The following is a 24,084-nucleotide window of genomic DNA, read 5'->3' on the forward strand; positions in this document are numbered from 1 at the left end:
TCACTGGTCAGAAAATGAGCATGTCAGCACGGTTGATATTTGGAAAGGGACACCTGAATCCCAAGCTCTTCACCTTGGCTTTTCCTCAGGCAGATTCCCTGAGGAAAGGAAGCCGGTCTGCAGGAGGAAAGAGGAGGATGTTCACTTTTTCTCTCAGATGTCGGCTCGGCATCATCAGAGGGAGGACCAAAGGTAAAGCCTATATGAAAAAAATAATATAATGTTTTGGGAAATGTTTAAGTGGCTTTATATTCTTTTGATTTGTCTATTTATAATATTGTAAAACAAGATACATGTGAGATTTGGGAGGCAATTTTGGTTTATTGCCAATTTAGTCAGATAATAAATATATACATGGTTATATGCAGGGTTGAGCATAACCATTTGACTACACAGAATTATACAACTATTCATAATCATTACTATTTTGATGGAAGATGATGGATAATTTGGGTGTTCGAGGATTTTGCTTACCTACATATATGACCCTAAAATAAAAATGGAAGTAACAGACATGACAAAGACCTGAGAAGTGTGTCCAAGGTGAGACAGCTGAAGCTGACAGTCTTTGGCTTGGCTTTAAGTTGATGTGTAAATCCCTAAATAGTCAACTGATTATATAGCCATGTGTGCTGTTTGATCTAAATAAAGATCAGAGAACAAACATGTCTGGGTTGATGTCTCAAGCAGGCCTGTTAGTTAAATGGAGCATTTGCTCGACTAAATCTGGACTTTTGACCTACCTTGAAGGTGAACACTGAAATATGAGTATGTGTGACTCATGTCCCTTCCTCTGGCTTTTCTTTGTCATTCACTGATCTGTGCTGGCTGACAACAGTTTGAGTCATTTCAGCTTTTGAGACGTTTGCTTGCAACTGGAGGGGATCGCCATAAGATGGCACTGTGGTCAGTTTGATCCAGGCCTTCATGCCTAGAATGCTCTTGCAGTCAGTAAAAGAGGAAAATGTAGGCTACTTTTGAAAGGACGTTTGATTAGCTACGATTATGTCAATGAAAAATGGAAAAATTGCCAGCATTTGCAAAAAATGACTTGCTGAAACATTATTGTAACGATTGAAACAAGACACAGCTCATTCTGTCATGACTTTCTGTGTTTTTGAGCCTTTTCAAACTCCCTGTCTTAGTGTCTTTCTTTCCTTTTTGAGTTGAGCATCTCCAGCCTTTAGTTCTATGCTAATGTCAGCACAAAAAATGATTCATCTTGATCTAATCAGTGCATAATCACTTATTCTACACTGATAATGTTGATTTCTGGTCTAGAAGAAGTGCAAAAGAGTCCATTTTTATTATTACCCTACGCTGGCTGCCCTGTTCCCATGGGTTTTTATCAGTCCAACACACTGCTCTGTCTCCCGATTCTCTTTATTCTGTTGGAAATTAATTAGTCTCGCTCTGAAACACTATGCTCGCTCACATTGTAAATGGGGTATTAAGGACAAAAGTCTCAGAGGAAATTATCTACGCCAAAGAGTATTGTGTCCACTGGAAGAGCTGACTAATTAGGCTCCGTGCAACAGTGGGTAGAAACACGGAAATGTTTGTTTGTAATCACTTTACAAATCTTGGAAATATTCAGTCTCACAATAGCGGATGTTATTTCACATGGAGAATTTCTAATGCAACTGTGTGTCGGTGTATCTAAATGAGCGGTGGTGCTGCGATGTACTGTTTGACTTGTGCCTCTGTTGGACCTTGTGCTTTTGTGCTGCCTTTACTTGTTATTTCCCTTCCTCCAGGTCTCAGAGATGATAACAATTTGTCCATGGTGACCAAAACAAATGAGGTGGAAGGTTTAGAGGGGCTGGGGATGAGGCTGGGAGGGTGTTGGTTAGTGGTGGGGGGGCAGGAAGTGGGAGGCGTAGAGGCTTGTGTGCATGACAAATGGTCAGACAGGTGTGGCTATGGGTCAGTCAACAGGCGAGTTAGACCCTCTGTGTTTGGGTGGACTGAAGCCAGCGAGTCTGGGACTAGCAGAGGCCCTTTCACCCTCCCGAGGGGGAAAAATGAGACGGTGGGTTTCACAGCCCTTGGGAGGAGTAAAACAATATGCATTTCATTTCCAGTCAAGCTGGGACTGAATCCACACACTGTTTTTTCTTCCATTTTTTATCTCCTTTTTTTTCCTTTTTTCTTCTGTTTCCACATTTTTGCATGATCAGAATCTGATGAAAAGTAGAATCCATCATCACAACTCTGCACTCGACAACTGTGTGGTATTTTTTTATCTGTGACACTATAATTTGTAGAGATGCTCTTGAATAGGCAGTTGTCATGCTCTGGAATGGTAGGGGCAATTTTGCATGTGAGCTTGCCATTGTGTGTTTGTGTGTGTGAGTGAGTGAGAGAGAGAGAGAGAGAGAGAGAGAGAAAAAGAGATAATAGCGTGTAGATAAAAGCTGGGTAAAATTGGGGCTGTCTACATGTGAGAAATACGTGACTGCTTGTATCCTGGCACTCTGCAAGGGCTGAGTATGACAATGAATGCGGGGGTGGTGTTAATTGTGTGGAGAGTTTAGTGTGCAGTTGTGCTGTAGGTGTCTAATGTCAGAGTGTGTGTGCGTGTGCGTGTGTGTGTGGTTGTGCACATGAAGGGTGTTTGACTGAGTGGTAAGTGAGGAAAGAGTGTCTGTGTGTCTGTGTGTGTGTGTGTGTGTGTGTGTGTGCGGGGGGAGGGAGTGACTTTGTCGTGTGTGCAGGGTGTGTGTCTGCCTCACTGCACCCCTCTGGCAGAGGGAGAGAGAGAGAGAGAGGGAGAGAGAAAGAGAGAGAGAGAGAATTTGCTCAAACACACTCACTCTGTGTGCGAGAGAGAGGGGGTCTGTGTGTGAGCTCATGTGAGTGTGTGAACGGGGGGGATGATTAATCCTCTTGAAAAGATCGAGCGACTAGTAAGAAAACCTCAAAAACGGAACCACAGCAAGATGGCAAGAAAAGGACATTTATCATTGCTTCCCCTGTCTTGGATCTTATAGAGAGAGCACATCAACAAAAAAGAGAGCTTGGTAGTTTGATATTTGGCATCTTTCTTTGATATGTGACATCTTTCTTTGTCACTAAGTTTAAACTGAGGGAAACATAGAGACCCTCTGTGGATCAGAATTTGTCCTCTAGACCCGAGGACTTCACTGGCTTCTACAAACAGTGGAGGTCAAGAGAATGCCGGAGTTAGGGCAGAGGAATGAAGAAACGAAGATGGTGTTCCTGCTTTATCTAAGTGGGTGAGACTTGGTCTCTAGGGGAAACCTACTTTTTTCTCAGGTGGAACCTCAGCTCACCACCCAGAACAGAAGATCAGCAAGGTTACTTCCCCAAGGTGGATGCACTGACTAGACTTCAGCCATGCTGTGTGGTCTGAGGAGAGATACCAAGAACAGCATTGGTAAGAGCAAAACTCTTTCATCTTCACCGCACAGTGCCAAGAGGTTCGTCATGTGTGTAGTAGTAGTAGTAGTAGTGGATGAATGGAGGCAGGAGGTGGTCAGTGGCTTTAAATAACACCTGGAACAGCATTGACTAACATGTCAAGACCTGCTTATGTTAAATGTGCAGTTCATGTGAAGGGCAGCCACTGCAACTGGAAGTTATTACCTTCACCTCTCATGTCCATTCCATTTGTAATTTGTAATTCTAGAATGCAGATTTGTTGATTAATTCTCATTAATTTCGATTTTGGAGAATGTACATGTGTAATGCATTGCACAGTGGAAGCATTACAATGCACACATTACAGCAGTGACAGAGCACAAGAGATTGAAATTTCATTGGACTTGAGTACCAGCTCCACATACCATCCTGCCATTTGTAAATGGGGCAGATATAGCAATGTAAACTGGGTCTGGTGGAGCCCAGTTTATAAATAAAGTTTTACATCTGAAAATAGCATTGTGATTTCATTGCCATTGTCAGTGCTGTCCCCATATTTAACCTACATTCTGATTGGTTGTGAGAGGAATGGCATGCAGTGCCCTGAATTAAATTAGGAGTTAATTGACTCACCAGATATTTATGCGGGTGCTTCGAATTTTATTTTAGTCAGTGCAACGCTTCAAGGTCCTCTAGATGCAGCACTTTTGGTGTAGTTGTACAAACTTCATCCTTGAGCCAGTTGCAAACTTCCTCTTCAAAGACAACACACAAGACTCTGTTTTTCCATAGTTGTTTTACTATTGGGGCTGTTTATTATTTATCAGATCAATCGTGATCCTAACTCTGCCCGTTAGGGTCACTGATGGTTATTTTAAGCCGGAGGCGGATGGCTGGGGGACGGCTTGGTACAGTAGTGTTCAGTCACGTGCAGCGCGTTGGGTCTGCGTAACCCAGAGCTAATGTTGCCTTTTGACTGCAATGACAGCTGCTGGACTGTCAGAGCCCTCAGGAAGCTGTGTGATTACGATGCTTTTGCCCATCCTAATGTGTCTTTGATGTGTCACCCACAGTGTGTGTGTGTGTGTTTGTGTTTGTGCCTCAAAGCTGTTGAACAGGATATTTGTGCAAGGATGTGCGTAAAAGGTTGTGAATTACCATAGCATGCATATGCATAATCTGTACATCCTTGCATTTCAAAAGATGCAAGTTCAATTACTCCTGATTATATTATCTTTACAGAGTTTCTGTGGTCTAGGTCTGAATCATCCAGCTGTGTGCAAAGAAAGGCTGATTTTTCTTTTGTATTCCATGTATCTAGGGCCTGCCTAAACGTTTCAGATCAGAGAAAGTCTGACAAAGGATCCATGCCTGTCAGTTGTCTAAAGGCTTTGTCTTCAGTTGGACAGATGTGGAAACCTGATGTGGACTGAGACAAGGCGATGGGTTTGATGCGCTCCGAGCACTCACTTCCCCCAGTTCAGTCCTCTCATATCAGCACAGATAATCATGCCAAATAAACCTTTAGGCTTTCATAAACATCTAGGGGTATCATCTCTTAAATGAACTGAACTCTAGAGCAAATGCAAGTAGATCCTGCTTTGGTTTACTTTTATTGCCTATTGGCTAAGGGGGTTATAAATGTTTATTATATTATTTTGTCCCAACACCTATTGTACGCTCAGTCGTCCCGGTGGGGGATCCCTCTATGAATGGGCCCACCCAAGGTTTCTTCCATTTTTTTTCCTAATAAGGTTTTCTTGGGAGTTTTTCCTTGTCTTCAATGAGGGTCTAAGGTTGGTGGTGCCTCTTAGGTTAGGTTAGGTTAGGTTAGGTTAGGTTAGGTTAGGTTAGGTTAGGTTAGGCCAGCATACTATTTTGTGTCTTGTGCTTTGTTTTGTTTGTACACTGTATTCCATCATTTTGTTTTGTAATTGCTTGTTGATTAGTTAGATCTAGGTAGGTTTGTTCTTTGTTAAGTCCTTTGAGACATGCTTTTGTGATGAAGGGCTATAAATAAACCTGACTTGACTTGACTTGAGTCATTACAGAACCCTGACCAGCAAAGACCTCAGATTTTGATGACTTTGGTTTGATTTCTATAGCATAAGGCAGTGGCATTCCCTCTTCCCTCTCAAAGAGAGGACTTGGCACAGCTCTTCTTTAAGTTTGTAATATGATGTTCAATCACTGTGCTGGCCAGCTGAAAAGGTAATCCCCAGTGGACAGGATTAGAGAAGTGCCAAGTCAGATTCCTCATCACTATGACTGCTGACATGTGTGTGTAGCTGTATTCAGGTTCAGGTGGCCAGGCAATGGCTCTGCTAATCTAGGGCCAGCCCATTGCTGTGTCAGAAATGGCTCCCACTGTGGGGAAAAACATTTTCCCTGCAGAGCAGATTGAACATTTCCTGGGTTTCTGAAGCAGCTGCTGTAAATGACATGAAAATGATGATTTTCTCTCCATGCCCGAACAGTCCATTAACCGCATGCTGTTCCTTCAGGAACATTCCCATGCTTTAGTAGTCGCATACATCAAGCTTGCCACAAATGTAGTCTTGTGTTAAATTAATGGTTTTCCAGGGTCTTTGCCTCAGACGGAGAGGAGCTATTTTAAACTCTTGACCCTCTTACAGGGTTGTCTTGGAAACGAAGCGAAGTGACCTTCCTGGTTCCTGAGTTCAGGCTGATTGTTCTGTTTCAGTTAGCTAATGCCTGACGGATCTGGCTGTTGGTTTATTGCTGTTTCCCTCCAGAACCCCCACATTACCAAGGGTGCAGTTCAAAGCATTAAAGTGGTGGCAGCTGTCATCATGTCTAATGGGAATGTGATGGTTGTGTTCATTTAGCCCTCTGCTGCAGAGATTCCTACCATATCGTCAGAGTGCTTCCTAACAACGCCTCAATCAGCCTCTGTATTTCCCTGCTGTCTCCTCAGATGAAGGCCCGTATTCAAAAGGAGGCAAGGATTCTGGGGCAACTGACCAATCACATTCCTCCCAGAGGCGCAGCCTTTCAGGTACAATACAATCAAACCCTGCTTTACCTCTTTTTGTTTTCTATCTGTTGTCTGATTCATGCTACTGGGCCCAATCCACCTGTGTCCTTATAAAGCAGAAGAATAGTCATGATGACTTTGACTGAGACAATGATTGCATTTGCGTGTGCAGGCAGACCCATGTGTCTTCTGTGTTTTGTTTGATGTTGCGCTGTTTTGAATATCTCATAAATGCTTAGATAAGATGAAAAACTGCTTGTGTGGCATACCTGTCAATGGTACTAAACCACACTGGTCTGCCTTGGTGGACTTCACTTAGCATGATTTAACAGCACAGCACAATGTGGGCCCCTCCACGAGACAGAATGAGACCAAGTTCAGTCCACGTCCGAAGGCACCATAGCCAGCTATCCATCAGAGTTAAGGTCAAACTCATTCTGAACTTCATTCACTTCTAGAATACAATTGAATTTCAATTTATGAACTGATGATTCTGCCATATTTTCTCAGCGAGTCTCTTTTTCAATTTATGCATTGGATTTCATTCCATTATCAGAATTTAGTGTGATATTATGGAACTGACCCCATCCTCTCACTTCTGAATCCATCAAAAAGATCCGCTGAGTGTTAGAGATTTACAGGAATGAGGAAAAGAGAGGAAAGTGAGAAAACTAAAAAATATGTGTGTGTGTGTGTGAGAGAGGGATTTTGAGTGAGCGAGTGAAGAAAGAAAGAAAGAAAGAAATGGAAAATCAAGACAAAAAAAGATGGTGAAAAGAGTGTTTTGTTGCCTCTCAGAGAGGCTGAATCTGTCCGGCAGATGCTAATGCTGACTGTGGATCTGTGCCTATGTATATATGTGTCAGCAGAGGAGTACCGAGGAGTGACCACTGTGGACCTGATGAAGAGGGAAGGCAGCAGCCTTGGCCTCACCATCTCCGGAGGGTCCGATAAGGACGGCAAGCCCAGGGTGTCAAACCTACGGCCAGGTGGGCTAGCTGCCAGGTGAGATCTCTGCTCGCTGATGCAGTTAAAACCTGGCAACCACACCGAGCTGTCCGGACGCGTTATTCTGCTCTCACACATGCACAAGTGTTGTCTAGCTACACCAGCTCACCCTAACCTCAGGATCATAGGCGTTGCATTAGATCAGCTTCTTACTGGGTGATACTGACCCTGGGACGAATATCCCAACAGGGCATATCTGTGAGAAAGTCCCCTAAGAAATAGAATAGAATAGAATGAATAAGGAATCTGTCCGGCAATTGAAAGTTAGATACGCTGCTTTATAGGCTGGAGATAACATTTCGAAAGACTACCAGTTCTTCTCATTTGCTGCCTAATTCAGTGTGTAGTGGTAATTATTTAATATAACTCTTTTCTGTGAGCTTGTTTCATCAGAGATTGTTTAATTAAGATTCAATTAATCTCATTTTCCCCAACGTCAACCACATGAAAAGAAAATGTAGTGGAACGCTCACGCTTCATGATGACTAAGCAGCATGTGACCGCGGCCCCTCTCTCAACACACACACACACACACGCACAGGCACACACACACACACACATGCACACACACACATGCAAAATCTGTTAGAATGACACCACCCCTCTGAAATGCCTTGGCAAAATATCCCATTGCTTGTCAAGACAGTCACTGTGCTAATTCTACCAAGCAGCTTGTCTTCCCGCGACTGAATTCATCCTCCTACAGTTAGCTAATTGACTGGGTGGAAAGACACACAGGCAGACAGAGGGACAGACAGTGAGATTGTGGGATGAGACCGGACCGGATGACAGACCGGGTGGCTTTGCTGGTGACGATGTCTCTCTGTCCCCTGTCAGTGCTCTGATTGGCAGTAGCCCAAAGGTGAGAGGGCCAGCAGGGCAGCACATCTATTTAATTAGCTTCCCAATGAACAGCATGTTGACTCAGAATGTCACATGTGGGACACCATGTACATTCATCTGTCTCAGCGTCTGCAGAGGAGAGGATTTCAGCAGTCCCACTCCAGCACGCTCACCCTTCTGCACAGATTTCACAAACGGAGTGTTTCAATCTAGCTAAGCTAACTTATTAGAGGAATATATAGAAATTAACAATACAACAGACCTCAAACATTGAGGTTGCACTGCAGTGATGTCACCTAAAGCAATAGGTTATTATTTGTATAAATGTAGGCTATAACACAATGCTCATTCTGCTAGTGCAATAGTTACACAGGCACTGACCTTATTCACACGGCGGACATTTTGGACGCCCAGGGTGGGAAACTACCTGGAAGACTGGCATATGAAGTGAGGACTTGTAGACCTACCAATGATGAAATTAGCTAGCAATTTAATGAACAGCAACTACAACGACTGCTTGAATTTAGCAGGGAAGTTAGCTAGCTTACTTATCTGGAGTCTATCCCTCCACATTCTTGAGATCCATTCATATGTTTTTCAGTGAGGAATCTGTGAAATGATAAATGTTTGTATGATGTGCATCTGTACACAACAAGGACATAGCTGGGCTGCTCTTCCGGGAAGATCTTCCCATCCCAAATGTGCAAAATGGCCGCTGTGTGAAAAATGTTATGGCAATCTTGATCTTTTTCTGTTTCACACAGTGGAGACATGAAAGCACCCCAAAAACAGGCCTGGGTTCATTTCAAATGGACTGGTTGCATCTCATTTTGATGGTCTTTAATGTCCGTCGTTCTCCACAGGAGTGACCAGCTGAATGTGGGAGACTACATCAAGTCAGTGAATGGCATCAACCTGTCAAAGCTTCGCCACGATGAGATCATTAGCCTGCTGAAGAACATTGGGGAGCGAGTGGTGCTGGAGGTGGAGTATGAGCTGCCTCCGTTTGGTAGGTGAAGTCCTGTGGGATGGAAAGACCACCTGCAGTGTGCATGGATAGACCTCTGCAGGACATTCTCAGTAGATAAGCCATGCGTAGACAATGCTTGGACACATAGGGAAAGCTCTGTCATTGAAATACATGCTGTGTACTTTCTATTGAACACAGGTAGAAAATAGATTAGCCTACTACTTTACAAGTGATTGGTTGGGGTTGCAGATGGTATAGACCACTTGCTTCAGACCTTGATTCCAGCCTTAGACATAAGTTGCATGGCTACCACCAGCCCACTCTTAATGCTATACCATAACTTCATAATTTCTTGTAACTCTATCATGTGCAATTAACCTGATTTTAACCTTAACACCTTGCAGCTAGTCCCTATGCAACTAAAGCACACATGGAAATGGTCTTATATTTTTTTGTCAAACCCTTAAAAATGTTGTCTTTGTGACTCTTCCCTAAAGCATTTTCTTAATGATGTTCGTTTAATATAGTTCCCAAGCAATGCTGCATTCACACAGCAGACTGTCAGCTATGAACATTGAACTTATTTGGCTTCCATGTTAAAATAACCGTTAGAGATGTGGCAATTTATGTGGCCACCCCTAGTTTTTTTCAAAACTCTATTTTTCTCTACTCTTAGTCCAGACCCCCTCAGGTGTCATAGCCAAGACCATAGAGGTGTGTTTACACAAGGAGGGTAACAGCTTTGGATTCGTCATGAGAGGTCAGTGTGGCATAGGATATTGGATTTTATATTATTGTACATATCAAACAGTAAAATCTATGTGTTTTTTGCACAGATTTATTGTTTCTGTTTTGGTTTTCCAGGAGGCTTCCATGAAGACTGGCACAGGTCTCGTCCTCTGGTGGTTACATATGTTCGGCCTGGGGGTCCTGCTGACAGGTGAAGAAATGGATGAGATGATTTAGTGTGTGTGCGTGTGTGTGTGTGTGTGTGTGTGTGTGTGTGTGTGTGTGTGTATACAAGCGTACCTGTTTGCATGCTCTCTTGCATTCCTGTTCATTCCACTGAGCATGCATGTTCATTCCACTGAGCATGCATGTTAGCCTGTCTGAGTCGTGTGCATGCATGCGTGTGTCTATACTGTATGCTGTAAGTGTGTGTGTGTGTTTAAACTTATGGCCTAACAAATAATGAATTGACTAATTGCCTTATCCTTGTCTGCAGTGAAATCATGTGTCTACTATCTGCATGGAATTAGATTTCCAATAATAATACTTCTAAATAATGTTGAAATGCACATTATTTCTTTCGTATTTAATATATGCTCAAGCCCCTATATGGAGTTACGGCTACATATACATGTATGTATCTCCAAAGCAGAAAGGTCAATGCTCATCCTGAGGCTAATGCAGCATTGCACTTTTCCCCGTGAAATTATTGAGTGCACCAAAACACTTGAACAGCAGCGGCACCAACAATATTCACCATCGAAGAATATTTACGGCCATTTATCTTGTTTATCCTTCATCTCACCTGGGAGGGGACGCTCATGTGGAACTATTTAATGATTTACTGTGACTGGTGTTTAAACGCTTGTATGAACCTCTCTTACTCGTCCCCCCCCCCCCTCTCTCTCTCTCTCTCTCCTCCTCTCCTCCTCCAGAGAGGGCACTCTGAAGGCCGGTGACCGCATATTGAGCATAGACGGCATGCCTTTAAACAGAGAGAAGCACGCTGACGCTTTGACCATGCTGATGCAGAGCGGCCAGGAAGCTCTGTTCCTGATTGAGTATGACGTCTCCGTCATGGGTGAGCACACACACACAGGGAATATGTGGAGGCATGGTAGGGCAGCGTTGCTCTGAGGGTAAATAATGTGGCCGTTTGGCTGCGTTGGATGGGAGTGAGTGTCGGTGCTGGAGACGCCACCAGGGGAGTCACCCAGGCCCAGAGCGCACGTCAACAGTGAAAGGGTACATGGGTGATATTCCATGGCCCACAAAACATGGAATTGTCACGCATAGCTTAATGATGATCCTCATTTAGGTTTTAATGTCTCTGTGCAGTTCGGCTTTGAAAGAAAATAACAGAGGTGGTTTCTATTAATAGTAGAGCTCCTCGGGGGGGACAGAGACGGCAGAGGGCTGCTTCATGAAAGGTAGCATGAAAATGGAGAACTTCATCAGGTATCAGCAAGGTGTCAGGTGTCAGATACTTGATGAGGACCGAGGGTCAAAATGCTGTAAAACGGTTGATTAAATGTGTGGCAGCAGTGGGAGCAGTGTGCCGCATTCTCCTTTTTCATGATTCCTTGTAACTACTGACTGCCCTCCAGCACCTGCAAAAAAAAAAATTGCATATGTATCTTGTATACTGTGAAAAGATAAATCTCAAAGTCCCTACATATGGTGTCAGATAAGATCGTGGCATTGCTTTACATCATTTTCCAGGCAGAACACGTCGCTCAGGACGACTTTCAGTGACGGTCACTGGTTTGTGTTAACTGTGACTCTGTTCTCTGACTTGACCCCAGTAGAGCAAGGTTGGGCATGTGCGCTAGACAAATATTAGTTGGTGTGTCTGTCTGAGCCGTCCTGCCATGCCTTAAGCCCTGGTGATGCTAAATATTTCAGCGGACAGGATGCCTCATATGTCACCAGCCATGACAAGCTCTCCTCTACTGTCATAAATGAATATTAAGTAAAGTATATTGGTCTATATACAAGTATCATCATCTAGTATTTTTTGTAGTACAGTTATTTTTATTGTTTGTTCAATGGTTAATTCATTTTGACACCAGGATTAAGTTAAAATGTAGTAACTCTAATATAGAGGAAAGAGTAGATACACCAGCATAGATCAGTGTGAATATGTGAAGAATCAAATACAGTACAACTACAGGAACCTATTCTGACTTTCCCAAAATATCCCACACATACAATAGATTATGTTTTTCCATTAGTTCAGAAAATGAAGAAAGATACCGGTTAGATGCATCTGGTAAGTCTACTTCTTTGCCTCTTATGTCCAATCTGTGCGTGTGTGTGTGTGTGCGTGTGTGTGTCTGTGTGTGTGTGTTCTGTTTCAGAGGCAGTGCAGCAGGCCTCAGGCCCTCTGCTGGTGGAGATAGCGAAAGGTCCCTCTGCCAGCCTGGGGATCGGCCTCACCACAGCTATATACAGGAGCAAACAAGTCATTATCATCGACAAGATCAAGGCAGCCAGCGTGGTGGAGAGGTGAGACGGACAAACCACAGACACCTTCCTGACAATAACTTGCTTTTTCTGTGCTTGACAACAACCTCCGTCTCCCTCTCAGGTGTGGAGCGTTGCGTGTAGGTGACATCCTCCTGTCTATAGACGGGACCAGCACAGAGCATTGCTCCCTGATGGAGGCTACTCAGCTACTGGCCAGCACGTCCGATGTTGTCAAACTGGAGATCCTCCCAGCCAGTCAGAGCCGCCTTCCCATCAGGCCCCAGGAAACAGGTCTGTCCTGCAGGTGACAGCATAAACACATCAAGGCTGCGCTGGCCGCTTCGACATGACACAGAAAAGAAAGTAGAGGGATGTGGGAGTGGAGCGGTGAAGGGGAATATAATTTGCAGGGAAAGAAAGTGACGTATTGGAAAGGGATTACAAAGATGTCAGGAATAAAATGTGATCTCATACAGCGTGCAGTAAACAATTCATCATTTTAACTTTTTCTTGTTTTTGAAGTAGGTTCTTGTATAGATTGTGGTGAATGTGGACAGACTGGGTTTTCAGCATGTTGTCTTCACCATATGTATTGTGACCGGCCTTAGCTATTTTACCTACAGCTGTAGTGAGCCTGACTGCCTCCCAGCAGCCTTCTTCCATGTGCTGTGAATCAGCCTGTGTGTGTGTGTGTCTGTGTGTGTCTGTGTGTGTGTGTGCGCTGAAGGCTACAATCCCTCTGCCCTCGGGTAGACACTCGGCCCCTTATGCATACCAACAAGCCACACACACACACACACACACACACACACACACACACACGCACACACATTTTCTCAGTCTGAGATCATGTTCGTGCCATGTTTGGCAGTCTTCTTTCTGGGTCAGCAGCTGCAGGGGTTCCTTAACATGTGAGCATGGAAAGAATCATAGAACATGACACATGTGAATAAAGTATAGTTCAGTCTTATCTGGGATGGCTGAATCCTGTCTCCTTCAATTTCACTTTGTCCCCTGTTCATTAGTCCTATTGTCCAATCTGCAGTGCTTCACTGTGATTTGCCCAGCTTCCTTCTGTCTTTTATCCTCATATATGTTCACTCTGCTCACTGACATACTGTGAAATACTAGAAGTGGATTGCAGCCCGTGCTCACGATATATTTTCTGCATATCCATCGAATTGTCTCAATTCAAAGTGAGGTGCAGTCAACACTTCTCTGCAAAATTATAGACATTTATCTTGTCCTTCAAAATAGGATTCAATAAAGATTCGTTCCTTGAATAAGACACTATGACGCCACGATAAGATGATATTTTCACAGTTTCCATTCCCCCAGGATAAGGCGTGATTATAAGATGCAATTTGTCTAATCTCCTCTGGGGATTTAATAAGACTGATATGGCCACTAAGAGATTAGGAGTTAATGTTTCTTTCCACCAGTGTAGATAGAAAACACCATTTCTTGGAGAGCTTCCCTTAGGTGAGCTTAACATAAGCTGCTAGAGCCAGAGCTTTGCAGGTTTGATTGAGTCTGATAGAAACTGGTTCTCTGAAAAGGGCCAGGGGTTCTCCTGCATGTATTCTGATTACACACGCTGGGATTTAACCAGGTGCCCTGGATATGGCAAACATCCCAGTGCCTACTGTAGTCGTCCATGTTTCCTGCAAATCCTCCATCCATATGAGCAAGTTGTCAGAGATTAGGCCCCTGCTAATGAAGCACGGAGGATTACTGTCACATGTTACATTCTCTGACAAATTTAGCTGCAAGAATCTGTACAGGGAAATATATTATTCAGGTGTGTATTTTCAGTCAATGTTTCCCTTTGCATGTTTCATGGATAGCATTTGACTAAATTTACTGTATTATACACGCTGTGACATCAGGGATACGATGCCTAGCGATATTAACAATCTGTGCTCTCCATTCGCTATGAAGCAGGAAAAGTGAACAAAAATGCTAAAAAGCACATGAATATGAACCAAGCATGGTCAAGCTATATGTAAGGAAAAGATTCTTATCAACGCAGTCGGCCACACTGTCCTGCCAATCAGACGCAGGGACAGACATCTTGCATCATCAGCAATCAAGCACTCAGCTGTACACAATCAAGGTCAAGCCACATGTCGTCTGCTTTCTCCTCACACCAGCGTCAGTTCCCGCTGACAGCGACACCATGCCCAGTGGTCAGCGTAGTCAAACTGTTTTTGCGCCTTCTGGCTCTTTTGAAAATGAAATTATACAAATGATCTCCAATTTGCAGTCAGCTTTTTTGAGGCTTGCTCGTAAAAGTAAGATCCTGTTCATTAGACCCTTCTCTGATCCCATTCAGTGAATTCAGTTACATGTGTCTAACTGATTTTCAGATGCTCATCAAAATACATTAAACCAAGGGACTTAATCTAGTGTACCATGAAGAAAACATTAAATATCAATTACTCTGCTCCAAATTATCCTTCAGGCACTGTGTGGTGTGGTGTAAATTTAGACGCGGGAATGAAAGCAGAATTTCATGGGCAGAATTTAGTACAGTGCATAACAGAGGAGTGGATCTGGTTTGCTTAATGGGTGTATTTGCTTCTTTATTGCTGCAGTAAAAGTGCAGAAGAGCAACCATCATCATTGGGACCAAAGTAGCAACTACTGCCATCCCCCACATGCCAGTCACGGCAAGACATGGAGCAGCCCCAGCCACCCACACAACCAGCAGGACCACTGCAAATGTAAGTTATCACTTCTGACAGCACTGCTGCTGGCTATACACTATAGTAGGAGCCTTTTCTTCAGCACACTTGATAAATCTATTTCCAGGACATTTTACTCCAACACCAGTCACCATATTATCCGTTTTGTGCTATCATGTACGCATGTTTCTGCTGTCACATGTGGACATGCATGACAAGTCAGGTGATGTTTTGATTGGGGCATTGCATTTGGTTTTCGGTTTGCTCTTGCCAGTCATTTGATGCGTGGAGTATGTCTCCTTTCAGCTCTGGTGAGTGGTGGCTTCTCCCCTTCCTCCACAGCCACCTCAGGCTTCAGCAGCCAGGGTAGCAACACGCTGCCCTGCCCCATTCCCCCCATCCCTCCCACCAGCCCCCGCAGCACAACCGGCAAGAGGAGGAACAGGAAGAAGGACCACAAGAGCTCACGTATGATAACTGCCTGCCTCTATTCTTCTTCTTTTTACCACATTAAAAACGTTTGCAATGCTGTTAAAACACACCTTCCCCCTCCACATCTGCACCCCCCCGCCCCCCCCCCCCCCCCCCTCGGTGTGTTGACAGATCTGACTGATCAATGATTTAAACGTGACTGACGTAAACTGTGATGAGTGACTCATTCTCTTTCCCCCCTTTCGCTGTCTCTGTGGGTACATGTCTCTTCCCCTTACCCTCCCCTTTTTTTTCTCTCCCACAATCCCTCTCTTGCTCCGTTTATCTGCCACTTTTCCGCTGTATCTCTCTCTGCTCTGTCCCTCCCTCCTTTCCTCTCCTCCCTCCCTCCCTCCCTCCCTCAGTATCTCTGGCGTCCAGTTCGGTTGGCCCAGGGGGGCAGGTTGTTCATGTGGAAACAAGTGAGGTCGTCCTGAGGGGGGATCCACTCACAGGTTTTGGGGTCCAGCTGCAGGGGGGTGTCTTTGCCACAGAGACCCTGTCTGCTCCTCCAGTCATCCGCTTTATTGAGCCCGACAGCCCTGCTGAGAGGTAACGCGCTGAGACGCTGAACAAGTAAACAAATATCATATATGGAGTCACCTTCAACTCAGGGCCTTAGTGCTAATCATTCAGCCTGGCAACAAAGCCGAGCCACCACATCTGAAAAAGGCTAATTTTAGCCTGATGCATCACCTGAAAGCAGGAACGTTGCAGCCACATTTGTCCAATGTCTGCCAACTTAGCGTTGAGTTGTAGTGCTTCTAACAGTTAACCTCAAGTCATGGTAATGGTGTATTTCCTTAGTAGGGGAGGCCAAAGCCTAAGATGTCAAAATATCAACAGATGCTCTCCGCAATTTCATGTGTCAGTTATTATAATAGAGTCTTAGTCTTGAGTGTGTTTTTGACAAATCAGAATAGTAGTTTGGAGCTTCTTACTTTTCCAGCAGTAGATTTATTACTAAAAATTAGCCATATAGGGCATCAATGCAGCCATAGATTTGCTATAGCTGGCGCTGTCTCTAAAAGCCCCCTATACTGCTATTTATTGATCAAGGCAACATGATACAGTCCAATTAACACATAGCCCTAATCAGGCTAGTGTGTGTTATCTGCCGTTGTCTTGCAAGATTAATGATGGTGTCTGTGCGAGTAGCAGAGGGTCGTGTCCCTCGGGTCTGGTAATACGATTAGTCCGGCAGCAGTTGGACAGGAGTGACTCAAGTACAGCGTCCTATTGTGATGTTGGTCTCTCAGCATCAACACAAGGTTAATGAATAGCAGTGGTCGGTGAATTAATCCTAGTTGACAGCGCTTCCGTATTTGCCCTCACAATTACGGATCTGATTGAATGTGTGATGTGTGATTTTCTCTGTGTGTGTGTGTCTGTGTTTGCTAGGGTGATTTTTCAAGTTCAAGTAAGGTCAATTTCTTTATGTTGAGCCTAGAGGCCATCGTTCATTTTAAATATCTTGTCGTTCAGTCCACGTGACACGTCGTGTTAAACTGGGTCACAGTGTCACTCATGTCAGAATAATTTCTCTGAAAATAGAAATTCAAAACCTATTATGGCATGTAGTGTGGACGTACGCGCTGGTGGTGTGAGGATGAAATGGGATCCGTTTTATGAGGTTTAACAGGAAGTTGCTTGTCTTCCCTTTGGGTTTTTATACATTTCTTCTAAATATCACAAGGTTTGTTCTTCCTATTTCAGATAAGAAGCTTGACCGCATAGCATGTTTTTCCCTTTCTCATTCATAACACGACATGAGATGCAAGATACTTGCTTTTAATATCATCATTTAGATTTATTTGTACTCTTCCAACCTGTAAGACTATTTTGTGTGTCTTTCTGTGTGAAGGTGTGGGCTGCTGCAGGTTGGGGACAGACTGCTGTCCATTAATGGGATCCCCACAGAGGACGGCACTCTGGAGGAAGCCCATCAGCTGCTGAGAGATGCCGCTCTGGCCAACAAGGTCACACTGGAGCTAGAGTTCGATGTTGCAGGTATCATCAGTCTGTCACCCAGGGATGAGATCAGGAGCAAAAGGCAAAAAGAAAACTGCAGTCTCCCCTTAGAAAAGAATGGGAGCTGTATGTCAAAAACCTGAACTGCTGAAAAAAACAAAATTATGCATTCCTGATTCTGAGATCTAACAGAGCTATATAGTGAAACATTAGTTATTTTATCCTGCTTACATTTATCTGTATTTTCATTCCCAATTAGAGTCTGTGATTCCCAGCAGTGGCACCTTCCATGTTAAACTGCCCAAGAGGAGAGGAGTGGAGCTGGGCATCACCATCAGTGGTGAGTGAGCAGAGACATACAGCAGGGGGCAGTGTTGCTCAACTTTAGTACACAGGCCTGCATACTGTAACTCTCCTGCTTTTGGATCAATGTTCTGTGATCCATAAAACTGCAGCCTGCAATACCATGAGGGCAAATACCTCATTACCTCCGATGAATAATACTGCTCTGCTACCGGCATTCATCATTACCCTTTTTTATGCTCTAACTAACTCTGAAAAAACAGTACAAACAAGATGAGTATGAGCAAAGATTATGGTCAGTACAACAAAAAGAAAAGGAACTTGAATTATATAGATCTAGGGTGTTGTGCCTAACCACTTTTTGCACAACCTTTACCATTTGCTTTTCCAAATAGTTAACACAGTATATTATCATGATATTATCACAATCTTATGGCAATAATACTAATGCTTTAAACTTTCCATTATTTCACTAGCAAGTAAGAAACCTGGCAAGCCCCTCATAATCTCTGACATCAAAAAAGGAAGCATAGCACACAGGTATGTCCCATCATCATGTGGAGCTATTAATACTTTTTAGAAGCTTTTTTTGTTTTGTTTTAGTAAACTGTATATTATTGTTGTTGTTGTTTAATTGAGGTCGTTAGAGACCTCAGTCGTTTTGTCACCTCACCTGCACATTTAGATTTCCATTTCATTTTTTCATGCATTTTGTTTTAACGTGTGCAAAATAAAAATATAGATATAGATATTATTGGTGAATGAGCAGTAATATCTCATTAGGAGGTTTTACTGCTCCAGCTCTGATTGTAGAAAGTAACATCAGACATTTTATAAATGCAAAAATCACAGTTAAGGAGCTGCTTCAGTGGACTCAGATGGATGAAGTAGCCTATTATCAGTCATTTTGACAGTATGTGACCTGTAACATACTGTTCTGTTCTGGTATGTTGCAGGTCATATTAGGGAAACATGATTTCTCAACAAACAGTTCAGGGTCAACTAGGTTTTCTAGGCCTATCTGGGATTATTCAGGAACAAAATAAAATTGTTTGGGAACCCACTGTGTAATACAACTCTAATTGGATTGAGCTATGAAAACTGGATCAGTAGGGCAGACCAGCTACATTTCAAAAGGGCTCAGTGTTGATTAGGTTGAGGGTGAGGTTACGGTCACCCCGAAGGATCCCATTGAGACACTACGCTAATAGGATTCCTACTGTATGAGTCAGGGCCAGCTCCCTGGCCCTGGTTAATAATTGTGATCCTCTTGCTTTTCTACCTGGTAGAACAGGCACTCTGGAGCCTGGAGACAGGCTGCTGGCCATCGACAGCGTGCGTCTGGAGAACTGCACCATGGAGGACGCCATGCACGTCCTGCAGCAGGCCGAGGACATGGTCAAACTCCGCATCCAGAAAGATGAGGACAACATTGGTACATGTATACTCGAAGCACCCAACACCCAACACCCAGTATTCCCTGCTCCACATGGTATACAAAGCACAATCTTCTGTAAAAGCAGTGCAATGATGCTAACTCACTAAAATGAGAATGAGTACCTTTATACATGTTTTATCATGAGCTACAGCGATGTGGCCCACCAGTTGTTCTATCTAGACTACAACATGTGACCTAGATACTGTTGTCTTCACAGGGTTAATTATTTCTTACGTAATTTTCTGTGCGTGTCTGTATCTCTGTGTTCGTCTTTGTCTCCGTGTTCATCTTCATTTTTTGCCTTCTGCGTCTGTGGGTATGTGCCGCTTCCCCATGCAGATGAGTTGGAGATGTCAGGCTCTATCATCTACACAGTTGAGCTGAAGAGATATAACGGACCGCTGGGCATCACAATCTCGGGCACCGAGGAGCCCTTTGACCCCATCGTCATCTCTGGCCTCACCAAGAAAGGCCTGGCAGAGAGGTGAGATGGGGGGTGGGGAGGGGAGCAGGGTTGAAGGTGAGAAGTGAGAGGCTGGGGGTCAAGATAGTCATTTGAGAAGATGGCGGCGCTTACAGTGCATCAGGCCCAGGCCAGTAGAGCCTTTGGAAACTTCAATAACTCTGTCTTGTTAAACGTGGCAGTAAACAATGGCTGTCTCGTCTTTTTGTCCCCTCTTTTCGATAACAAGAAGCTCCTTTGTTCCCGTTTCAGTCAGCACACTGGCAGCCTGACAGTTTTCCTGGCCCGAGCAACGGCCGAGGCCACACCGGTACTGTCTGGCATACTCTGGTATCTCTGTCTCCTCTGCTCTCCTCCCCCTGCAGGACTGGGGCCATCCATATAGGGGATCGGGTCCTGGCCATCAATGGGGTCAGCCTAAAAGGAAAGCCACTGAGCGAGGCCATCCACCTCCTGCAGATGGCCGGGGAGTCCGTCACCCTCAAGATCAAGAAACAAGCTGACCGTATGTTGGCCTTCTCTTGATTTCATAGTCAGAGGAAGTAACTTTGTGTTCCTTTTTTTTTTTTTTTTTGCAGTTTTAAAATGACTGCTCGTTTATGATTCACACAGGAAGCGCATCTCTTCCTTAACGCTTGCTTTGACTCACTGTTCATTCCCAGAATCCGATGGCCGGCAGCCTCTGGAGCAGGCAGGGTTTCTAAGTGACACGGAGGATGAGCTGACAGACTCCCAAAAGACCAGTAAACACTCTGAGGTCTACTCTGCCACTGTGCCCAGTATCGACTCAGCCATGAGCTCCTGGGACGGCTCCGGGTTCGACGCCGGCTACGGCAGTCAAGGTGAGGTTCAGCCACCAGACAGGAACCGGTGGCGGTTCCTTGCCGTCAAAAAATAGTCAAGTTTCTTTTCTTGCATCCAGTGAGATCAGTGGTTTTTCCTTTGTGTTCAGGGACGTATCTCCACAAAGCATCCGATATAATGCTCAATCCAAATGAGTGGAGACGTACAAAACACAGGAGCCATCCCAGTTCCAGCTCCGCAGGCCTAACCCACCACACAACTCTCTACGATGGGAGATTCACTGAGGATGAGTGGGACAAAATACCTGGGTGAGTGCACGGGCCTCCAGGTTCCTTCTGTCAGCGTCTTGTTTTATGTCAGCACAGCTTTCAGTGGTTTTCTTTCCCTTGGTTTCACAGTAAAATGTGGATTTTCCCTCATTTACATCTGACTCTGTGTATTTGAAGTAGCTTGTATGATTTTTTTCCCCCTTTGAGTTCACTGATAAGGGCAAACTGTACAGTTTTTTTCTTCTCATTTTGTGTCTTATGCTTCCATGTTTTGTGTTTTTCCAATCTGTCCTTTTTTCTCTTTCTCAGGTATTCTCTCTCTCATCTGCTTTACTAACTGCCTGCGAGCTCTTTGGTGTTTCACATAAATACATCTTTTTCTCTGTCGCTTCTTGTCCACACCAAAACTTTTCCTCAAAAAGCTCCTAAAGGGCCCAAGGATGCCTCAGCCTTGTCTGTCACTTCACTCTTCACTTTTTTTCCCCTGAACTTTTGTGTCACTTGCTTTCAATTCCTGCTTTTTTTGGGTGACATTACTTTTATGAAATTGAACTCCATAAAGGTTTTATCTAAACTAGTGGACTACTCAGCGTTTGAGCTGCCACAAATGAGAGAAATTACAATAACCCTCACTGTGGTCCTGAGAGACTTTCAAAGGGACTCTCCGTCATGCAGCCCAAAAACTGCATTACCCACGCTGCTTTGTAGGCAGCACCAGCCTCAAGACAGCAGGGCTGCTCTCATGTTCTGGTTCCTGCGTTGTCATAGATTCGTCAGCCCCCCTCGTTGCCATGGCACCCTGAACCAGGAAGACAGCTTCTGGTCCCAGGCCCTGCAGGACCTCGAGACCTGCGGCCAATCAGAGATTCTCAGGGAGCTGGAGGTAGGCCGCATGTCATCCCTTCCCACCCCCCCTCCCGCTCCTTTTCCTCCCATCTGCTTTGTCCTACTCATGTATTCATAGACCGGTGTCGGCCTAAATGACCACGCCAGATGAAGCATTATGATAATCGCCAGAGTGTGTAATCTGTTATTAAATCTGACAAGACAGGCCAGGCACCTGCTGCCATACTGATCGAGAAAGACATTTGCCCAGTGCCTTGGCCTCTAATCAGGCTCTGTGTACATTGCATTAGAGGGGATGTGTGTGTGTGTTGCGTATCCAAATGGATATGTCTTATTACCTTTTGAATATACTACGTTTTAACAATCCCTTTTTTGTTTTGTTCTGTTGCAGGCGTCCATGACAGGTAGCACTCTTAGTCTGTACCTGGAGGAGACCAAGACTCATGAAGACTCGTTGCTCCAGTCTAGCATTAGTCCCATTAAGAGGGAGGGGATCCATGACGAGCCTAAGAACAAAGGCAACCTGAACAGGTCTATTGGAGCCAGGGACCTGCCACCCAGGGGAAAAGGGGACTCCTCAGACATTTTGTCCCCTACTACCCTGGAACTGCACAAGGTAGTTTGGTTAGGGAGCAAGTTTGGAAATGTGGCAGGCAGTCTGCATCAGAAAAGCATAATTTATGTTAAAAAATAAACACAACATTAATTCACAGGCATTTGGGTGTGACATCCTTGATTATAAAACAGCAATCATGGCCTGCTGAACATGGTACAAACAACAGCGTCCATAGGGAATCTGTTTATTACAACCACTGAAGTTTGTACTTCAGTGGCTCCCTTACTTTGCACACTATGCCCATCAGCACAGTGTAACTGGACCCAGCGGATACCTGGCCAGTCAGGACTTGCAGTGTGTATATGAAAAACACTGAGGAACACTCATACAGTATTACCTCACCAGCTGCGGGTGTGTGTCGATTACCGTCTTCTAACGTCATGCTGTGACCCCAGACTGTGCCCTTATCCCTCCTGAGATGTCTGTTTGTTGCCACACTCCTCCATGCATGTCACATTTGGCTTGGCCTAATCCCAGTGTGCCTGAACATTGGGATTAAATTGGCCAGAAACGCCTAGAAAAAGAGCATCTCATGGTCTCGTAATGCGGAAATTAAATATGTTTTGTGTTGACACATCTTACTCGGTATCTCGGAAAGTCATCTGGGCTTGATGCATGATAACTTTCCACCTTAGATCTGTTGATGGTTACGGTTAAACCTGTTCGACATGGAACAACTTGAAAGTGAGAACGTTGATAGAAACATGACATTGAGGCATGTGGCTGTGGATACAGTTCCTGTTTAGTGTATATATATATAAATGGCAAAGGACATAGCAATGGCTTCTTGTTTGTTATGGTGCTTTTTTCTGCACTGTGTTATCTTTTTTTATTTCTTCAAACGTCTGAACTGGCGAGTAAGCATTCATATATAGTCTATATTCGGAAGGCAGATAAGTATCTCAAATCGTGAAAGGCCAGGTGAAAAAAGCAAATTTCCTCTGAATACTTTTTTTAATGTTTGCTGGGCTATAAACTTTGTGTAACTGTAAGGATCCTCTGTGTTTGCAGGTGACTCTAAGGAAGGACCATGAGAGCCGTGACTTTGGTTTCAGCGTATCTGACGGACTCCTGGAGAAAGGGGTTTATGTCAACATGATCCGCCCGGACGGCCCAGCTGACCAGGCTGGGCTGAGACCCTACGACCGCATTCTACAGGTATTTCTTTCACGTCGATAAAATCATTCCTTGTGTTTAATTGACCAGCTGATATGTGACATGAGCACATCATCCACTTGGGTTCTTTCTGAATATGAATTAAGCGAATAGATTGATTCTAATCTTGCAGGTGAACCGTGCGCGGACCAGAGACTTGGACTGCTGTCTGACTGTCCCCCTCATTATAGAAGCAGGAGACAGTTTGAACTTGGTCATTAGCAGGAATCCACTGGCAGCAGCAGATACCGGACCGCCTGAGGACTGTGAGGACTCCTCCAACTCTGTGTTCTGTTTTCCAGAGCACAGGACCAACAGCATCGCCCTGTGACCAAGGTCACCGAGCCCAGAGACAGGCACTAGCTTTTGAAATACTGTATCACTATGTGGCACTCAAACACCACACATATCACGCACAGTTACGTTTGTTGTCTTGTCCCTCTTCCACTTTTCACGCTCACATGTTCATGTGTGTGTGGACACACAGCGCACAGAACATCCATTCACGTGCGCAAATGCACACAAGCACAGAAACAGGCGCACTCCTCTGTCAGGCACACTTGCAAGCGTCACTCACTCACCAAGATACTCACAAGTGCAGGCATTCACTATTGCTGGTTTTAGTCATTGTGTTCACGTGACGCAGTCCAGAGGAGGCTC

General features: G+C 44.4%; 1 protein-coding gene across 1 annotated transcript; it reads left to right on the plus strand.

Moving 5' to 3' along the window:
* Nucleotides 1–14: 14 nt before the first annotated feature.
* On the plus strand, nucleotides 15–23,755 carry LOC139928291 (glutamate receptor-interacting protein 2-like). The gene is made up of 24 exons (XM_071920773.2): nucleotides 15–192; nucleotides 6,323–6,403; nucleotides 7,252–7,387; nucleotides 9,097–9,242; nucleotides 9,880–9,963; nucleotides 10,068–10,143; nucleotides 10,868–11,013; nucleotides 12,293–12,440; nucleotides 12,523–12,692; nucleotides 14,999–15,127; nucleotides 15,395–15,556; nucleotides 15,925–16,111; nucleotides 17,424–17,569; nucleotides 17,790–17,870; nucleotides 18,310–18,373; nucleotides 19,123–19,268; nucleotides 19,611–19,755; nucleotides 20,100–20,239; nucleotides 20,397–20,576; nucleotides 20,687–20,846; nucleotides 21,576–21,690; nucleotides 22,045–22,269; nucleotides 23,281–23,427; nucleotides 23,558–23,755. The coding sequence occupies exons 1-24, from the start codon at nucleotides 15–17 to the stop codon at nucleotides 23,753–23,755; spliced, it is 3,390 nt and encodes a 1,129-aa protein (XP_071776874.2).
* The last annotated feature ends 329 nt before the right edge of the window (nucleotides 23,756–24,084 follow it).

This window comes from Centroberyx gerrardi, chromosome 14 (genome assembly GCF_048128805.1).
Source record: "Centroberyx gerrardi isolate f3 chromosome 14, fCenGer3.hap1.cur.20231027, whole genome shotgun sequence".
In the NCBI taxonomy this organism is placed as follows: domain Eukaryota; kingdom Metazoa; phylum Chordata; class Actinopteri; order Beryciformes; family Berycidae; genus Centroberyx; species Centroberyx gerrardi.